The following is a 16,754-nucleotide window of genomic DNA, read 5'->3' as shown; positions in this document are numbered from 1 at the left end:
CTTTAAAAGATCGTAGTCGATTAGAAGAAATAAGAATAATTCTTCTTCCTAAATTTGTATATGGTATCAAGAGCATCGAGAATTGATAGATCCCGCTCTTTCTTCTCTTTTCTTGTTACATTTTTCTCTGTTAGAAACCCTACTCCCATGGGTGACACGAAAATTCCTATGAGACTCTTCATAAACTTCACTAACCAAAACTCAACTTGAGGCTCTTCATAAACTACTGGACTCCTACGACCAATGGGTCACTAGCTATTCACGATCTTGCTTTAAATACTACACACGAACCTATCACAACTTCACGGATACTAGACTCAGGTGCATCCGTCCACATGACGGTAATCTAAGTTTGTTTCACACCTATTTACCTTGTCATGATCACTCTCGGATTCGCATAGCTGATGGATCTTACTGTTCGTGGTGGAATGGGGACGATTAGACTTCTTGAAAATTTTTCCCTTGATAAAGTTTTACATGTTCTAAATCTTTCCTATAATTTACTCTCAATTAGCAAGCTTACCAAGGATGAAAAAGTACTTGTTGAATTTTACGCTTTAGGTGGTGTGGTTCAGAACAAGAATCGGGAAGATGATTGGCCTTTGCTAAAGTTGATGATGGCTTATATGTTTGGAACAAAAACAGTTCACAAGAAGGATGGCCTTATCTACATCAAAAGAAGATTCTATCATGCTATGGCACCGTAGACTTGGACACCCAAATTTCATGTACTTGAAGAAATTGTTTCCTCTACTATTTCTAAATAAGAAAATAAGTTCATTGAATTGTGAAGTTTGCCAACTGTCTAAACACACTCGTGTCCCTTATCCTTTGAAACCTTATGTTCAATCTCAACCTTTCTCTTTAATCCACAGTGACCTATGGGGAGCCAGTCGAGTAAAAAACATCACAGGGGCTAGGTGGTTCATAACTTTCATTGATGACCACACTAGAGTTTGTTGGATCTATCTCCTCAAAGAAAAATTCGAAGTCTCTAGAGTCTTCAAAAATTTTCATTCAATGATTCGAACCCAGTTCAATTCAAATATTCACACCCTTAGAACTGATAATGGGAGAGAGTACTTTAATTCTATCCTAAGTCCTTATCTTTCTGAGCAAGGAATCATACATCAAAGTTCTTGTCTTGACACCCCTCAACAAAATGGGGTTTTCGAGAGGAAAAATAGACACCTTGTAGCCGTGACTCGTGCTCTTATGTTTACTATGGGTGTACCAAAGTATTTATGGGGAGAAGCTGTCCTCACTGCTTGTTATCTTATAAACCGACTCCCATCTAAGGTATTAAACTTTCAAACACCTTTACATACTCTTCAAAAAAGTTTTCCCTTGTTTCTTGTTCCTAATCTCCCAACCAAAACATTTGGTTGCAAAGCATTTGTCCACAACCATCAACCTAACCGATCTAAACTTGATCCTAGAGCCCACACTTGTGTCTTTATTGGTTACTCACCTACACAAAAAGGGTACAAGTGCTACTCTCAACCTTACACGGATGTTTGTGTCCCTTGATGTTACTTTCTTGAAAATGAGCCATATTTTTCAGCCTCTCATCTTGGGGAGATACTTAGTGAAGATGAGACCTTGAGCAATCTTCTCATTATACCTCAAGGCTCTATCAGCCCTACCACCACTACAAAACCTGCTGAAAATCCTACAGCCACTTGTTATTCTGTTTTGGAACCTGTTTTTCCTATCTCCACTGTTCAGCAACAAGAAACAAGGGTGATTAACCATACTAATGAAGAAAACAGCCTACTCATTCTGAAAAACAACAAGAAAAACTCGGGGCTTCGTGTATACTCTCGGAGACATCGGTTGCACGAGGCGAAGCAATGATGCCAATGCCATCTTTACCCGGGGTATGCGGAGGAAGAAGTTTCACCTCCTTCATCTTCCATCTATCTTCCAATTGCGAAGAAAGGGCACTAGGAGCTGCACTCAACATCCCATTTCTCGGTTTGTATCCTATGGAAACTTGTCTAAATCCTACAATGCCTTTGTTTCTAATGTTGACTCTATAGAAACTCCAAAAACATAGAAGAGGCTCTTAAGTCAACCAAATGGAGGCAAGTGTGTTGGAAGAAATAAAGGCTCTTGAGGACAATGGAACTTGGGAAATATCTAAACTACCTCTTGGGAAGAAGACCGTGGGTTGTAAGTGGATTTTCACCACAAAATTTAAACCGGATGGGAGCATTGATCGATACAAGGCTAGACTTGTGGCGGGGTTTCACTCAAACATATGGGTTGGACTATGAGGAAACTTTTGCACGGTGGCCAAATTGAATACTATTCGAGTGCTTCTCTCAATTCTTGTCAACTTAGAATGGCCTTTGATCCAATTGGATGTAAAGCGCTTTTCTCAATGGAGAATTAAACGAAGAAGTCTACATGGATTTTCCGCTTTGGATTCGAAGGAAGCAAGGGCCAAGTATGCAAGTTGAAGAAGTCCTTGTATGGACTAAAGCAATCCCTAGGGCTTGGTTTAATCGTTTTGCCAAAGCCATGACTAGTAGACATTATACTCAAGGTCAAGTGATCACACCTTATTCTACAAACACTCGGATAATGGGAAGTCTTTGTATTCTCATTGTCTATGTAGATGACATAAAATTAACGGGGATGATTCTATTGAAATTGAAAGACTAAAGAGTTCTTAAGTCTTGAGTTTCAACTTAAAGACTTGGGGAATCTTGATATTTTCTAGGAATGGAGATAGCAAGGTCAAAGGCGGTATTTCAATCTCTCAAAGAAAGTATGTTCTTGATCTACTTTCGAAGTTGGACTGTTGGGTTGCAAACCAGCCGAGACTCCTATGGAACCCAACCTTAAATTAGGAACTAATAAGGATGGAGAAGAGGTAGACAGGAGGAGATATCAACTGTTAGTGGGAAAACTTATCTATCTTTCTCACACTCGTCCGGACATAGCTTTTGGAGTAATTGTTATAAGTCAATTTATGCATGCTGCTAGGGAGAAACATTTGGAAGCTGCCTACAGGATATTGAGATACTTAAAAGGGACTCCTGGTAAGGGGTTGCATTTCAAGAAAGATGTAAATCGAAGCATAGAAGTCTACACTGATGCAGACTGGGCAGGGGCAGTTAATGACAGGCGCTCCTGGCGGTTACTGCAGCTATGTTTGGGGTAATCTCGTGACATGGAGGAGTAAAAAGCAATCTGTTGTGGCACGCAGCAGTGCTGAATCTGAATATCGAGCTTTGTCCCATGGTACATGTGAAGGAATGTGGTTACAACGGCTAATGGGAGAACTAAAATTATCCTATACAAAACCTATAACATTATACTGTGACAACCAGGCAGCAGTTAGCATAGCTCATAACCCTATACACCATGACCGTACCAAGCATGTGGAAATTGATCGCCACTTTATTACGGAGAAAATTAACAAAGGGGAAGTTTCTGTTTCATATCTACCTACAAGACAACAAGTAGCAGACGTGTTAACCAAAAGCTTGAGCAAAAAAATGTTCGAAGAAATTATGGGCAAGCTGGGTTTGATTAACATCTACACTCCAGCTTGAGGGGGAGTGTTGGAATTCCTTAAATTAAGCAGATTTTCTACCTTAGTTCTAGGAATTTCCTTGTACTATTAGCCATAATCAAATTACTAATTTTTAGGGATAGGCTAATTTCTAGAGATTATTTCCTTTTTATTTTTCCTGCTATTCTTTAAAAGGCTGTAGTCAGATTAGAAGAAATAAGAATAATTTTTCTTCCTAAATTTGTACACTCATGATGCTAGTCAGAACTTCAAAACAGAAGTCATAGTTCAGTTTTCTTCTAAATTTCCTGCTGCCAGAAAAACCCAGCTTCTCTCCCTTTTCTTTGACCAACATCTCTACTAAACCATGTTCTGTTTTTTTTTTATCCCAGGCAGGCAGACATCCTGTCTTAAAATATTTTATTTTGATAGAGGACCAATTGGAGCCTATGGGTTCTGCGTGCTTTCCTTCTTTACTGAAAAGTGGTTGCACTGTCGATTTAGGAGTGGATTTCTTATTTTTGCTGCATAATAAATTAGAGAAAACATGTTAGTCACTTGGATTAACAGGTTAATTGGCTGCTAAATATTTATTTTCACATATATGTTCCTTTCTTCTCTTTGAATGCATTTTTGTTGTATTGTTTTTATTATACTCTTGTAACTTATTTTTTACATTGAGCCAATTGTGTGCTTAGATAATATGTTCTTAACTTTTTTTGTTTATTTATTTTTCTGTGATATTGACTTTTCAGTCTATCATCCGAAGTAATCTGCAATATGCTGCTCTAAGTGCTTTGAGGAGACTTCCTTTGGATCCAGGAAATCCAGCATTTTTGCATCATGCTGTGCAGGGGTGATTCTTCTATTCATTCTGATCTCGATTTTTGTTGATGTCTGCTATTGTTTTATTGTGTTAGACGTCAGTTCCATTAAACTGCATCTGTAGCATGTGAGTACTTAAATATTTGAGTGAGATGAGTTTTGATCTGTAATGTTCAGAATCTGGTTTCTTGCTGAAATGAGATCTTGGGTTTATCTGTTTTTTTTGTTTGTTTTGTTATCTGTTTTTTTTTTTGTGAAAAGTCACTAATTTGTTATCTGCTTTTCATCTTTATCATCTTTAGCTGCTGACATGAGTTAGTTTAGAAATTGCTTTTAGCATCAGAAATATCAAAATTCTTTTTACTCTACACGTACCTTTATTCTTATTTGAATTCGGGGTATTACAAATACATTATTCTACATTGGTCTTTTGTCAATATATATATATATATTATATTTCGTGTTCCCTTGGTTTTTTATTCAATTAGTAAAACTTCAGAGTATTCTGACCTTTGTTTCTTGAGTTAGCATATTGGTTAAAGTTACTATTGTTGTTCAATTGCATTCCATTGGTGTTTCAATTTCTTGTTTTTTGCTGATAAAATTTTTTCTTCCCCTTTCGTCAGCTTCTTTTTTTTTTTTTACCGCAGTTATCTGTTTGGCCCCAAAATTTTGAAAGTCATTTTGCTCAGTGTAAAATGTTTTTTTTAATTATTGTTGTCTTGAGCTTGTAAAATTTTTAAGGAGATGCTGCTTACATTTGGTATATTAACTTTTTTCCCCATCACATAAGCACATTGGCTCTAGTTTGATATGCTTGCTATTATTCTTAAATTCCCTTTTTTAAAAAATCATTTCAAGATATTGCTAAATTATGTATCTTATGTTCACTTCCATATGATTATTGAAGACCAAATTTAGCTCCATTATTGTGTTTTAACTAAAACATCCCTGTTAATGTTTGATTCGTCCCTGTTTTGCAGCTCTCTGCATGTTATGTTACTTAATACATTTTTTTCTATGTTGTAGTTTTGGTATCATTTGACGTTGGACTTCTTTTTTCTCATTGCAGGATTTCATTTGCCGACCCTGTTGCTGTCAGGCACTCTTTGGAAATCATCTCTGAATTGGCCATAAGAGACCCTTATGCAGTTGCAATGGCTTTAGGTGAGGTCATTAAATTCTTAAACATTTCATTTGCAGTTACTAGTAAAAGAAATGAAGAATTATATATAAGTTCATAGCCTTTTTTTTATTTTTTTATTATTCTATCATGTTTTATGGGTGTTATTACTATTTATAGTATGGGTCCTTTGGGGTATATATGGTATTTGTATGTTTTAAGGTTTTAGGTTTAGCTTGGTAGTACCAATATAACTTCCGTTTCAAGTAGATTTTTGATGATTGCGATGTGAAGAAATTATAAGGTCATTTCTATAAAGATTGTCAAAATTCAAAAAATGAATTTACTTGTTTGTGTAAAAATAAGAGAGATGTTCAAATTTTATATGGAATTTTTGAAAGGAATTTAAGCAACTCAAATTCCTTTTCCAAATTCCATCTAAAGAGGTTGCTTTTCAAAATTCTTCAAAATCTTCTTTATTTAACTCACATGGTCCCACTATAAAATAAAAACTTATATCTCAATCATTTATTAAACTTAATATGTACTTTTATTTTATATTATATTATTGAAATAATATATTGCTTATTTTCCATACATATATGTATTTTTTTATTTTAATACAATTCTTCTTCTTTTATAATTACTTTTTATCTCATGAAATTCTTTTGACTTAAAATTTTATTTTCAAAGTTTTTATCCAACAAAAGAGAATTACAAATACAAGCTTTCTGGAAGATGCTTTTTAGAATACCTTGGTTTCGAATTTCATAAAATTTTAAAAATCTCAATCAAAATGCTGTAAGAAAAATTATGAAGAATTCTAAGAGAAATTAAGATGAATTCTAATGTAGCTGCACATAGTCCTCCAATTCAGTGTATTAAATCCCTTTCATTTAGCTTATCGCATCTCGAGATTCTTGGAACAAGAGTCCCAGATTCTGGTAATTGAAATCTCATTTTTTTTCCCTTGCGTGTTTACATTGGGCTTGTTGGTCCAAGTGTTCAAATATGAAGTGCTGCCTTCATTAATGCCTAATACATGTCTCATTTTTATGCAGGAAAGCTTGTTGCTCCAGGAGGTATTTCATTCCAATCATTCTTCTCCATAATGTCATTATTAGTCTCTCCTTACTATGCTGAGTGTTTTGTCATTTACAATTTTGAAAGCTGTGATGTTTATGGATTTTATATTCAATTCAAGAGCAACTAAACAGAAAACTTTACTGTTTCTCATTCCAAATGATAGCTTTTTGCATCTATTTAAACAATATACAATAATTATTCTACGAAAGAAATCAAGATTTTATCCCAAAATATTAGCCTATCCCTACAAACCAGTCAATGTCTACAATATTTCTATCCTTACAAATCTGGAAAAATTATAGCTAAATAATAGGAGATTTGCGGCTAAAGAGTCCATGAGATTCTCCAACCTCAAGCTGGTGAATAGATGTTCTCCTTTCCCAACTTGCCAATGATCACTTGAAATGAAGCATCGGATAACCCCTTACATAATATGTCTAATGATCTCTTGATATGAAGCATTGGCTAACCCCTTAGCTAATAGGTCTACCATCTACCTATGTGTAGGAACATAAGTCGTACAAATTAATCCACTTTTTAACTTCTCCTTTATAAAGTGGGGGTCAATTTCAATATGTTTGGTTCTCTCATGCCGAAGATTGTGGGTGATACTAATAGCCTCCTTGTCGTCACAATAGAACCTCATTGGCCCATTTCATTTAACCTCAAGATCATCCTAGATGATCTTTATCCACAAGAGTTCACAAATTCCTTGGGGATATTAGTCCTAAACTCTTGCTTTAAACTTGATCCTGCCACCATCGTCTGTATTTCTTCTTTTCCATGTCACCAAGTTCCCAATATCTCTCTTATCAGTGATAGTACCTACCCAATCCACATTTCTATAAGCTTCAACAGTTTGATCTGTATTCATTCCAAACATAATACCTTTTCTAGGTGTAGCTTTAAGATATCAAAGTACCTTATAGACAGCTTGATGGTGAACATTTGTAGATGGTGGCATGTACTGGCTTACCACACTAATAGCATATACAATATCTAGTTGAGTATGCGACAAGTAGATCAACTTCCCTTCTAGCTTTTGGTATCTTTCCTTATCAACAACTTCGTCGTCTTTTGATCAAGTATGTGATGAGTAAATCAACCACCCTACTAGATATTGGTATCTCCTTATCAATAGCTTCGTCGTCTTTTGCTTCATTGAATTTATGGTTTAGTTTGATGGGTGTATCGATTGGATTACGCCCCAAAATCCCCTGTTTTTTGAAAAAGGTCAAGAGTTTGATTTTGTTGTGTAATAAAAGTTCCTTATTTTGACGTAACCACTTCAATTCCTTAGAAATATTAGTCTTCCAAGATCTTTAATCTCAAACTCCTGTGCTAATTTGTTTTTGAGTTCTTGCATCTCTTGTTCATTATTCCTAGTAACAATTATGTTATCTACACACACAATCAACACTATCATTCTTCCCTTGAGTGAGTGTTTGATATACAAGCTATGGTCTACTTTGTTTGTAAAATTCCAGCATTGCTCAACAATCTTCCAACTTAAGCCCAAGGACTTTGTTTCTGCCCATACAAATCCCTTTTAACGTGCAAATTTGTTATTATCAAAATATTTTTTAGTAGTTCCATGAACACTTCTTCCTTTAGATTACCATGTGAGAATGCATTCTTTACATCAAATTGCTGCAAATATCAATTGAAGTTGGCTGCTAAAGACAAGAGTATAGATACTATATTCATTTTTGCTACAGGTGCAAAGGTTTCTTGATCATCCACCCCATAAGTTGGAGTATATCGCTTAGCTACTAGTTTTTCCTTGTATCTTTCTAAGGATCAATCAACCTTAAAACCCCACTTGCATTCAACAAGCTTCCTTTTTGAGAAATCTACTACTTCCCAAGTTCGGTTTTTATTAATGCAATAATCTCCTTTCATAGCATTTTTTTGATTCTTATCTCTAAGTGCCTTTTGAAAGTTTGGGTATAGGAATGGAGTTTATTAGGGTAAGCAAATTTTTTTGTTGTTGTGAAGTTTTGTCTAAAGAAACAAAATGGGATTTGGGGTGTTGAGTGCAACATTGAGTTACTTTTCTAATAGCTATGGGAACATTTATCAATGATAGGCGAAGGATTTTGGATTTTCATACCTAAATGCAATTGGACTCTTGAGCTTGCACCGATAAGGGATTGGATTCTCTTTTCCTTGAGTATAGAAAGAGTGGATTTTTAGTGGCTTTGTCTAATCAGGATGACTTGGTTTTCTTTGGGTTATAGTTTTAGGTTGAGAGTTTGGTTGGAATTGAATTTCTAATGGAATATGTATTTGGTTAGATTACATGGTTTTAAATTGGGAATTTGGCTAGAATTGAGTCTCTTTGGGTAATATATACAAGGGATTTGTCAGGGTCGAGGCTTGATTCAAAAAAAAAATTTTAGGTCTGAGCTCGAGCTTGACCCTCACAAGCCCACCCAAATGGTTTGTTTCATTGTTTAAAAAATAAAAACTAATTTTTATATAATTTGATTATAATTATCTAAATATTAATATAAAGCTATTTTTATATTATTATTTTACATAGTAAAACGTGTTGGGTAGGCTACTTGGCCGTGAGCACCTCTAGCTGGATGTAGTAGATGGTAAAGGTGGTAGCAGTAAAAGGTCATCATTCTTATCTTCCTCAATATTTTTCTCCCACCAAAGATAGAATTAGGAAAAAATGGTTTGTCTTTCAACAAATGTTACATCCATAGATGCAAAAAATTTCATGAACAAGGATGAAAACATTTATGCCCTTTTTTTGCTGAAGAATGACCTTCAAAAAAGAACTTTAGGGCTTTGGGTCTAGTTTTCCTCTATTGTGAATAGAACAAAACTAGCACACCCAAAAACTTTTGGAGGAAGTTTGGTAAATGGGATTGGAGTACTTCCATTTGTCTCTTCAAATCGAGAATTTTTGAAGGCATCCTATTTATCAAATGGGCTGCTATAAAAAAAGCTTCATACTAGTAGGCTTGAAGGACATTCACTTGAAACAAGAGGGCTCTTGTGACTTCAAGTACATGGGACAAGGTTAGGTTAAAATAATCCCTTGGATTATAAGCACTTTGACCTTTAACACTCACTCTTAATTGGTTTTTAAATGGAACATGATGGTGTTTGGCCAACTCATGAACACCACAATGTAAACTATTTATATCAATATTTTTAACAGCAAAAGAATTTTTTTTTTCAGTAACGAAAATGGAGAATGTTCTAGGCATCAATGATGTAGCCAAATCTCCTTTGTTTGAAGATGGATGTTTAGAAAAATAGGATGGAAGTAGATTACATTGTCACTCTTAGCCTCTAAGATATGGTTTCCGTCCGTTTCCTTAGCACACCCAACCGTTCTCCTAGTAGGTAGATCTTGAAAAGCACAATCATTATTGTAGAAAGTCACTAGGACTAAGGGAATAAGTGACAAATAAATGATGGAAATTTATCATATGATTGGTAGCCCCTGAGTCTATGGCCCAAGAGCAATAGAATTAGGAAACTTGTTTGAGCTATACGCATGATGCACTAGGTTTTTCAAAAGAGTTAAGTAGATTTTGTCACCTTTGAATCTCTTCTTTAAAGAGTTTTCACTTCCTGGTCCAATTTGGTTTGAATTTTCAGCATTGGGAAAATGAACCTGTTGCCTCTGTCCTCTCTTGGTTCAACCTGCACTTGGAGGCTTCCCATGGAGACGGTAAGCTGGATTCAAATTTTTGTAATTCTGCATTTGATTGTTTCTGAGAGGCTTTGAGGAATTATTTTGGATTCCTACCATTTTTAAGGTGATACCCAGCAATGAGAGCAGGGAGTTTCTGGACTGTGGTTTAACAATTGAGGCTTTAAATGAATGGAGAATAGGTTTCTAGAATACCTACCGTGTAGAAATCTTTACCATTTCTTATATCAAATGATAGCTATATGCCTCTATTTATCCAAGATAAAATAGTTATTCGAGAAAAGAAATCAGAATCCTATCCCCAAAAAATCAGCCTATCCCTACAAATCAGTCTATGTGCCAGTTTACCATTGTGGTTAAAAAGTGCTTTTGAAAAGGTTGAACTGTTTAGCATTGTTTTCAAAAAGTGATTTTGAGGAGATAAATGTCTATTTTAGATATGATGTTGTAAAGTAAAAACTATGTATTTCAATGATATTCAAATTTGTTAATATTATGTTATATGGAATAAATATATACACGTAGATCATTATTTGTAAAATTTAATTTGAATATATAAATCATATTTATCTTTTAGTGTTAATGTAAATGAAGGGCAAACTTATAATTTGACAACCAAATTGAGTTTTGAAAAGCCAAAAATTAGAATTTTTAGCATTTTGGGTTGGCTTGAAAAGCCAGTTTGAAAAGCTGGTTTGGCTTGAAAAGCACTTTTGAAACTCAATGGTAAACGAGTCCTATGTCTACAAATCTGTGTATCCTTGAAAATCTAGAACAATTATAGCTAATAGTAGGAGATTTACAACACGACCATATTTACAGCTAAAGAATCCATGAGATTCTCCCCAAGAAACAGCTTTTATTCTTCCGGTGATAAGAAGCAGTATCAAATAATCCATTAAAATGAGAATCAATATGTGCTGATAATGATATTTTTTTCATGTAAAATTTTCAGTAATCAAGCTATTTCTATAATTTTTGGTGTTTAATTGATAGGCACTAGTATTCTGCATTGCTGCTTGGAGCTTCATGAATTTTACTTGGTTTTTGTTTAGTTTTTTGTTTTATGACGTTTAGTTGGGAACATCATGAATTTTACTTGGAACATTCTAAGTTTTGACTTGGAATGACCATTCTGAATTTGCATTCATATGTTGGATGATTGAATAAAAGTTTACATGCGACTATTTGCGCATATGGACTTGCTTAAGCTAGTTGATCTCCATCTGGACACTCGTTGCTTTGTTTATCGATGCTATGAATTTGTTTTAAACTTTTTGGTATTGAAATTCTTGGGATGTTTTGTAATTTATCCATTGTTAAGTTGAATCAATTTGTTTCTGGTTTAATTATTTTAGATTTGGGTAGATTTTTGAATTAATGGAATTGAAATGGATCATTCAAAATTAAAAATGTCTAGCATTTGTTCTTTTTATTATTGCTTCAAATAATATAATTTTCCTTGTGTCATATATACTTAAAAGTTTTTCATTGAATATTCCATTTGATTGTTGCTAATAGTGGCAACCATAGATTTTTACTACAACTCACAATGATACCAGATATGAAAGTCCTGGATTTTTTAGAGATGGTGGACGGATGACTGCTGAGATGTGGAAGTAGTGTGGTGGTTGGCAGTTGTGTTGTTGGTTGTGTAAAGATACTTTTAGATGTCATTTTGGAGATTATACCTATTTAGGTGTAATATAGAAAGTCTGCCAATCTTATAGACTACTGTGTATACGATACAAATGATAAGAATAGATAATTGATGGATCCTTCCATTTGATCCTTATCAGTGCCTATCAAACTTGAGCACATATAATCTCTTATATACGCTCTGGTTGTTACAAATATTTCTCACTATACATATAGGTTTAGTGGCCATAGTGGTCAGGTGATCTGTGGAACGAATTTTTTAGGAAGCTCCTGCTAATCTTTTCAAATTTTATGACGTGGTTATTATTTAGTAAACTATTATTTTCTGTTAGTGTCTGCTTTACTTATGCATTTCCTGAATTGATTTTGCTAACAAGTGTCTTTAGGCACTTTCTAGGATTAGTCTAAATTTGATAGTTGGTACTTAATTTGATTAATTCCAATGCATTGGCAGAAGCTATTTCTGCACATGGTAACCGTAAGAGTTCCCTTACGTAAGTTGTTAGGCAAACTTTTCTTGAATATATATAAAAAGATGCTTGGAGACTATTTAACTGCTCAGAAATGTACTCGAACTCAGCACAATATTCAGCACATATTTGTCAAATGACTGGTAGACAACAATTGAAGACACTCTTCTACCAATATGCATTATCAATGTCTACAAATGTTTCATACTCTTGGTTCTGTAGGATTCCTCAAGGAATAACAAACTTGATTATTTGCTTGTGTGCATTATTCTGATTTCTCATCAGAATCTTAAGGAGATTTGACAATTGTGAAATCCTTTCCTAAGTCTGTTAAATATGCTTAAGCTTCCTTGAGCCTGTTCATATTAGTAGCAGTTGGTGTTTGGGTGTATTTTTGGGCTCTAAAACCCCTGCTAAAAGCAACAAACTTTGAAAAATATCAGTTCTTAGATTTCCAGCTGTCTAATATTGGGCGCTGGAATTTTCCTTATAAAACTAGACCGTCAAAACTTGCCCTTGTCTACTATGGCACTTAATAAACAACTTTATATATTGAATCATGTCGTATGTTTGTCTGGTGGAAAAAAAACTGTCAGGGCATTTTAGGGTTTTATTCAAATCCTTTAATTTTATCCCCACGGCTTATCATGTTTTCTTGGTGCTGCGGTTAATTTTTTGGGTACTACATGAATCAGGGGCTTTGCAAGATGTTCTTCATTTGCATGATGTGCTTGCTAGAGTTTCACTGGCCAGGTTGTGCCATACAATATCAACAGCACGATCATTAGATGGTAAGTACATTGGACAAAGCCTTCTTGTATTTATTGAAATGCTTTAGATGACCCGTTTCACAACTGTGTTTGAGTAGAGAGGCCTGACATTAAATCTCAGTTCAACTCTGTGCTCTATCAACTCCTGCTCGACCCCAGTGAAAGAGTCTGTTTTGAGGCAATTTTGTGCATATTGGGTAAACATGATAACACTGAAAAGTATGCTCTTTATCTTATTTTCTTCTTGAGCTTTCTTTGTTCCATTATCATCATTCCTTTAGATAGCTGTAACTGCTTAAATGCATTATTGTCACAAGTTCCTGGTCTTTCATTTACATGCTATAGGACAGAAGAGCGAGCTGCAGGCTGGTACCGCTTAACTAGGGAGATCTTAAAGTTACCGGAAGCACCGTCAAATTCCAAAGACAAATCTCAAAAGACGAGGCGACCACAACCCCTCATTAAACTTGTAATGAGAAGGTTTATAATAAAGCTCTTTCCCTTTCTCTTTTGTTGAAGCTAATATCATTATGTGGCTGGATCATTTTGAAAGATTTGTTATTTGAACAATGGAAAAAATAGTCGGTTAACTCCCCCAATTGTTATCTATGTTTCATGGTTTTCACATTCCATCTTAATCAGGTTGGAGAGTTCTTTCCGTAGTTTCTCTAGACCAGTACTCCATGCTGCTGCTAGAGTTGTCCAGGAGATGGGGAGAAGCAGAGCTGCAGCACATGCTTTAGGCTTACAAGATCTTGATGAAGGAGCTTATGGGAACAAATATGACTCAATAGATTCATTTGATTCAGATATGAATGACAGCTCTCATCCTGAAGGTAATGAATGTTATTTATTCATTAATCTATTAGTCTTTTTTCTTCACTTTGTACTGTTTCATTTCTATCATGAGGTCTTCGTGCAATAATTAAGTTATATTAATATCAATTTTTTGGTCTCTTGATTGTGTTCATTGGTAAATTGAATTTTCCTTTTGCATTACTATAAAAAAACAGTTTTTTTTGAGGTTGCATATTTGGCTTCTTCGAATTGATTTATGCTTGAACTCTTTCTGGTTTTATTTGAACAGATCAGATATGGTCCATTTGGTCCCTTGAGATTGGGTGGCTGATATTTGAATTTTGATCTCTAAATTTGAAATCTATTTTTTGTATTAGTAAACAGCATGGTATAACTTGGGTCAGAATTCACCAAGGATTTGAGGAGCTCAAATCCATGTACTTTAAACACCCACTGAAGTGATGTAATTATATGCATTGTTGGCCTTGATAACTTGTTCATTACACTTTTCATCTCCTGCTCTTTCCCTAGTCATTCTTATACATACTATCAGCTCCGGTTAGCTTGGATTTAAATCTCTATCACCACCATTATTTGAACATTTACCTCACAGTGATCCCTTCCCCTAAGATGCCATATTTGTTCCTTTGATTCCATTCTCTTGAATTATCCCTCTGCTTTCTTCCTGTAAGATTTTCAACTGTCCTGGAAAATTAATGCCAAGAGGAAAATAGTAGAAAACGACTGGCAGAAATTGGCATCTTATTTGGTCTTGGAAAAAGAAAACAAAAAAGAAGAGGAAAAATAGGCAATTTCCATGGTATTTCTATATGTTTCATGCAATTCAAAAACCTTTAAAGAAATTGATAAAAAGGGGGTCCATGAGGGTTGCCTGATCATGAAGCCCAAAATTTCTAGTCCAACTATTGTTTATCATGTTGCCTTAAGCATCTTATTTTTCATGTCTATTCTACACGTTTCCTAGCTACATTTGTGCCCTTGTTTCTTGTTTTTACTGGATGTAAATGAAAGATGAGATATCATCTGCTTGTAGCTACTGCTATGTTTTGTTATTAAGCAATATTTTAACTATTTTCAGAATCTGTTGGATGTTCACTTGATGTTTTTATTATTATTATTACAGTTATACATTTTTTACATTCTTTGTTCTCTTTCTGTAGGTATCCGAAGAACCACTGGAGTATCCAATGCAGCTGGTGGCAAGGATACAATTGCAGGCATGCTAGCTTCACTCATGGAAGTAGTTAGAACAACTGTGGCATGTGAGTGTGTGTATGTTAGGGCAATGGTGATCAAGGGGTTGATTTGGATGCAAAGTCCGCATGAATCATTTGATGAACTAAAATCCATTATTGCATCGGAGCTCTCTGACCCGGCCTGGCCAGCCACACTTTTGAATGATATTTTGCTGACATTGCATGCCCGTTTCAAGGTACAAAATGGAAACAACTTATAATATCCTTCTGCAGCATGACAAACTTTTAGTAAAAGCATAATCATTTAATCCTTTTATGAGGCTGTCTGCCTATTCTCCGCTCTGTTATCTCTAACAAATTGGCATATGTATTAAGCTTACCTTTGATTAAACTTTCATTATTAAGAATAAGAATGCATGTGTGACTCGTTTGTTTTTGATTGACTGCTTAAGGAATTGATTTTTGTTAGTATAACATAAGTTAATGCTATATAATATTCAGGAAATGTCAATTGCAGTGATTCTCTTCTGAGAAAAAGCCTTCCTTGTGATATTCAAGACTTCCTGTAACTAAGTAGGAGGATTTGGGTTTCATTCCCCGCTAGCATGAAAGAACTTGATTCATTTCCATCCTCAATACTTCTGAATCATGTATACTTGATAATCAATTCAAGCTTGGACAACATTATTACCATGCCTTTATTGTGGATTTAGAAATGATAGTAGAAATTCTTTGAATCCATTCTGTCTGATTTAGACTTTGTAGCGAACTTTGATGTAGAGGAATGTCTTTGTCTTTGAATTACTTGTAGTGAAGAGTGAGATGGGGCAGCAACACACTTTTTCAAATTCCAGTTAAAATTTCTTAAAATGAAATGGAAAGAAAAGAAATCTTTCTTAGGTACAAAAGGGGGCAAATTCTAAAAAATTTTGAACAGAAGAATCTATTACAGTAATCTTGTTACTTCTGAAAATGATAAATCCTAAAACCAAGGGCCTTTTTTTTAATTTATATTTTTCATTTTACATCTGCACTCTTACTGTGCATAACCCTATATTGATCAAAGCAGTGACTGAATAACTATGTTTGGAAGTCAAAGCTAATCCCATAGATATCTCTTCTAATGGTTTTTTAGGGCTAGTAAGTTGAACTGAAATGCTAAAAAAAAAAAAAAAAAAAAAAAAAGGAAAAAGAAAGAAAGAAAATGATAGAGGACTAGACTAGCTAATATATAGCACAAATGGGCTGACATGAACTGTAAATTGATGAATGGCTACCCTTTTACTGGCTTGGCCATTTACATCTCTGTTTCTTTGCGAATTGGATATGTCACACATCAACTTAACTGTAGACCTTGTAAACTAATTTCTAGTATTTTTGTTAAAAAACTTACTGAATTTATTTATCATATTTCTAGTCGACCAAAAACTTTTGATATTCACCCCATCTATTTAACAATGCTTATTGACTGAGGGATTGAGGTCATCACCCAATAGAAACCTATGGACTTAATTTATTGAAATAAAAGAAAACGGACTGATTAGTCCTAACATTGGCTTGATGTGAATGAATGCTGGGGACAGGATTGCCTGTAATGTAAT

The 16,754-nt window shown here is 34.6% G+C and overlaps 1 protein-coding gene across 2 annotated transcripts in view; it reads left to right on the top strand.

The window, feature by feature from the left end:
- The window catches only part of LOC108466680 (uncharacterized), a 31,301-nt gene that overhangs the window by 4,317 nt on the left and 10,230 nt on the right, over positions 1 to 16,754 (top strand). For both annotated transcript variants that reach the window (XM_017767057.2, XM_017767056.2), the window contains exons 8-15: positions 4,282 to 4,382; positions 5,424 to 5,518; positions 6,536 to 6,556; positions 13,064 to 13,159; positions 13,237 to 13,357; positions 13,484 to 13,618; positions 13,781 to 13,974; positions 15,118 to 15,389. In XM_017767057.2, the coding sequence (XP_017622546.1) occupies positions 4,282 to 4,382; positions 5,424 to 5,518; positions 6,536 to 6,556; positions 13,064 to 13,159; positions 13,237 to 13,357; positions 13,484 to 13,618; positions 13,781 to 13,974; positions 15,118 to 15,389 (1,035 nt within the window). The remainder of the gene's footprint in view (positions 1 to 4,281; positions 4,383 to 5,423; positions 5,519 to 6,535; positions 6,557 to 13,063; positions 13,160 to 13,236; positions 13,358 to 13,483; positions 13,619 to 13,780; positions 13,975 to 15,117; positions 15,390 to 16,754) is intronic.

This window comes from Gossypium arboreum, chromosome 5, assembly GCF_025698485.1.
Source record: "Gossypium arboreum isolate Shixiya-1 chromosome 5, ASM2569848v2, whole genome shotgun sequence".
Lineage (NCBI taxonomy): Eukaryota > Viridiplantae > Streptophyta > Magnoliopsida > Malvales > Malvaceae > Gossypium > Gossypium arboreum.
This window is presented reverse-complemented; position numbering and strand designations above follow the sequence as displayed.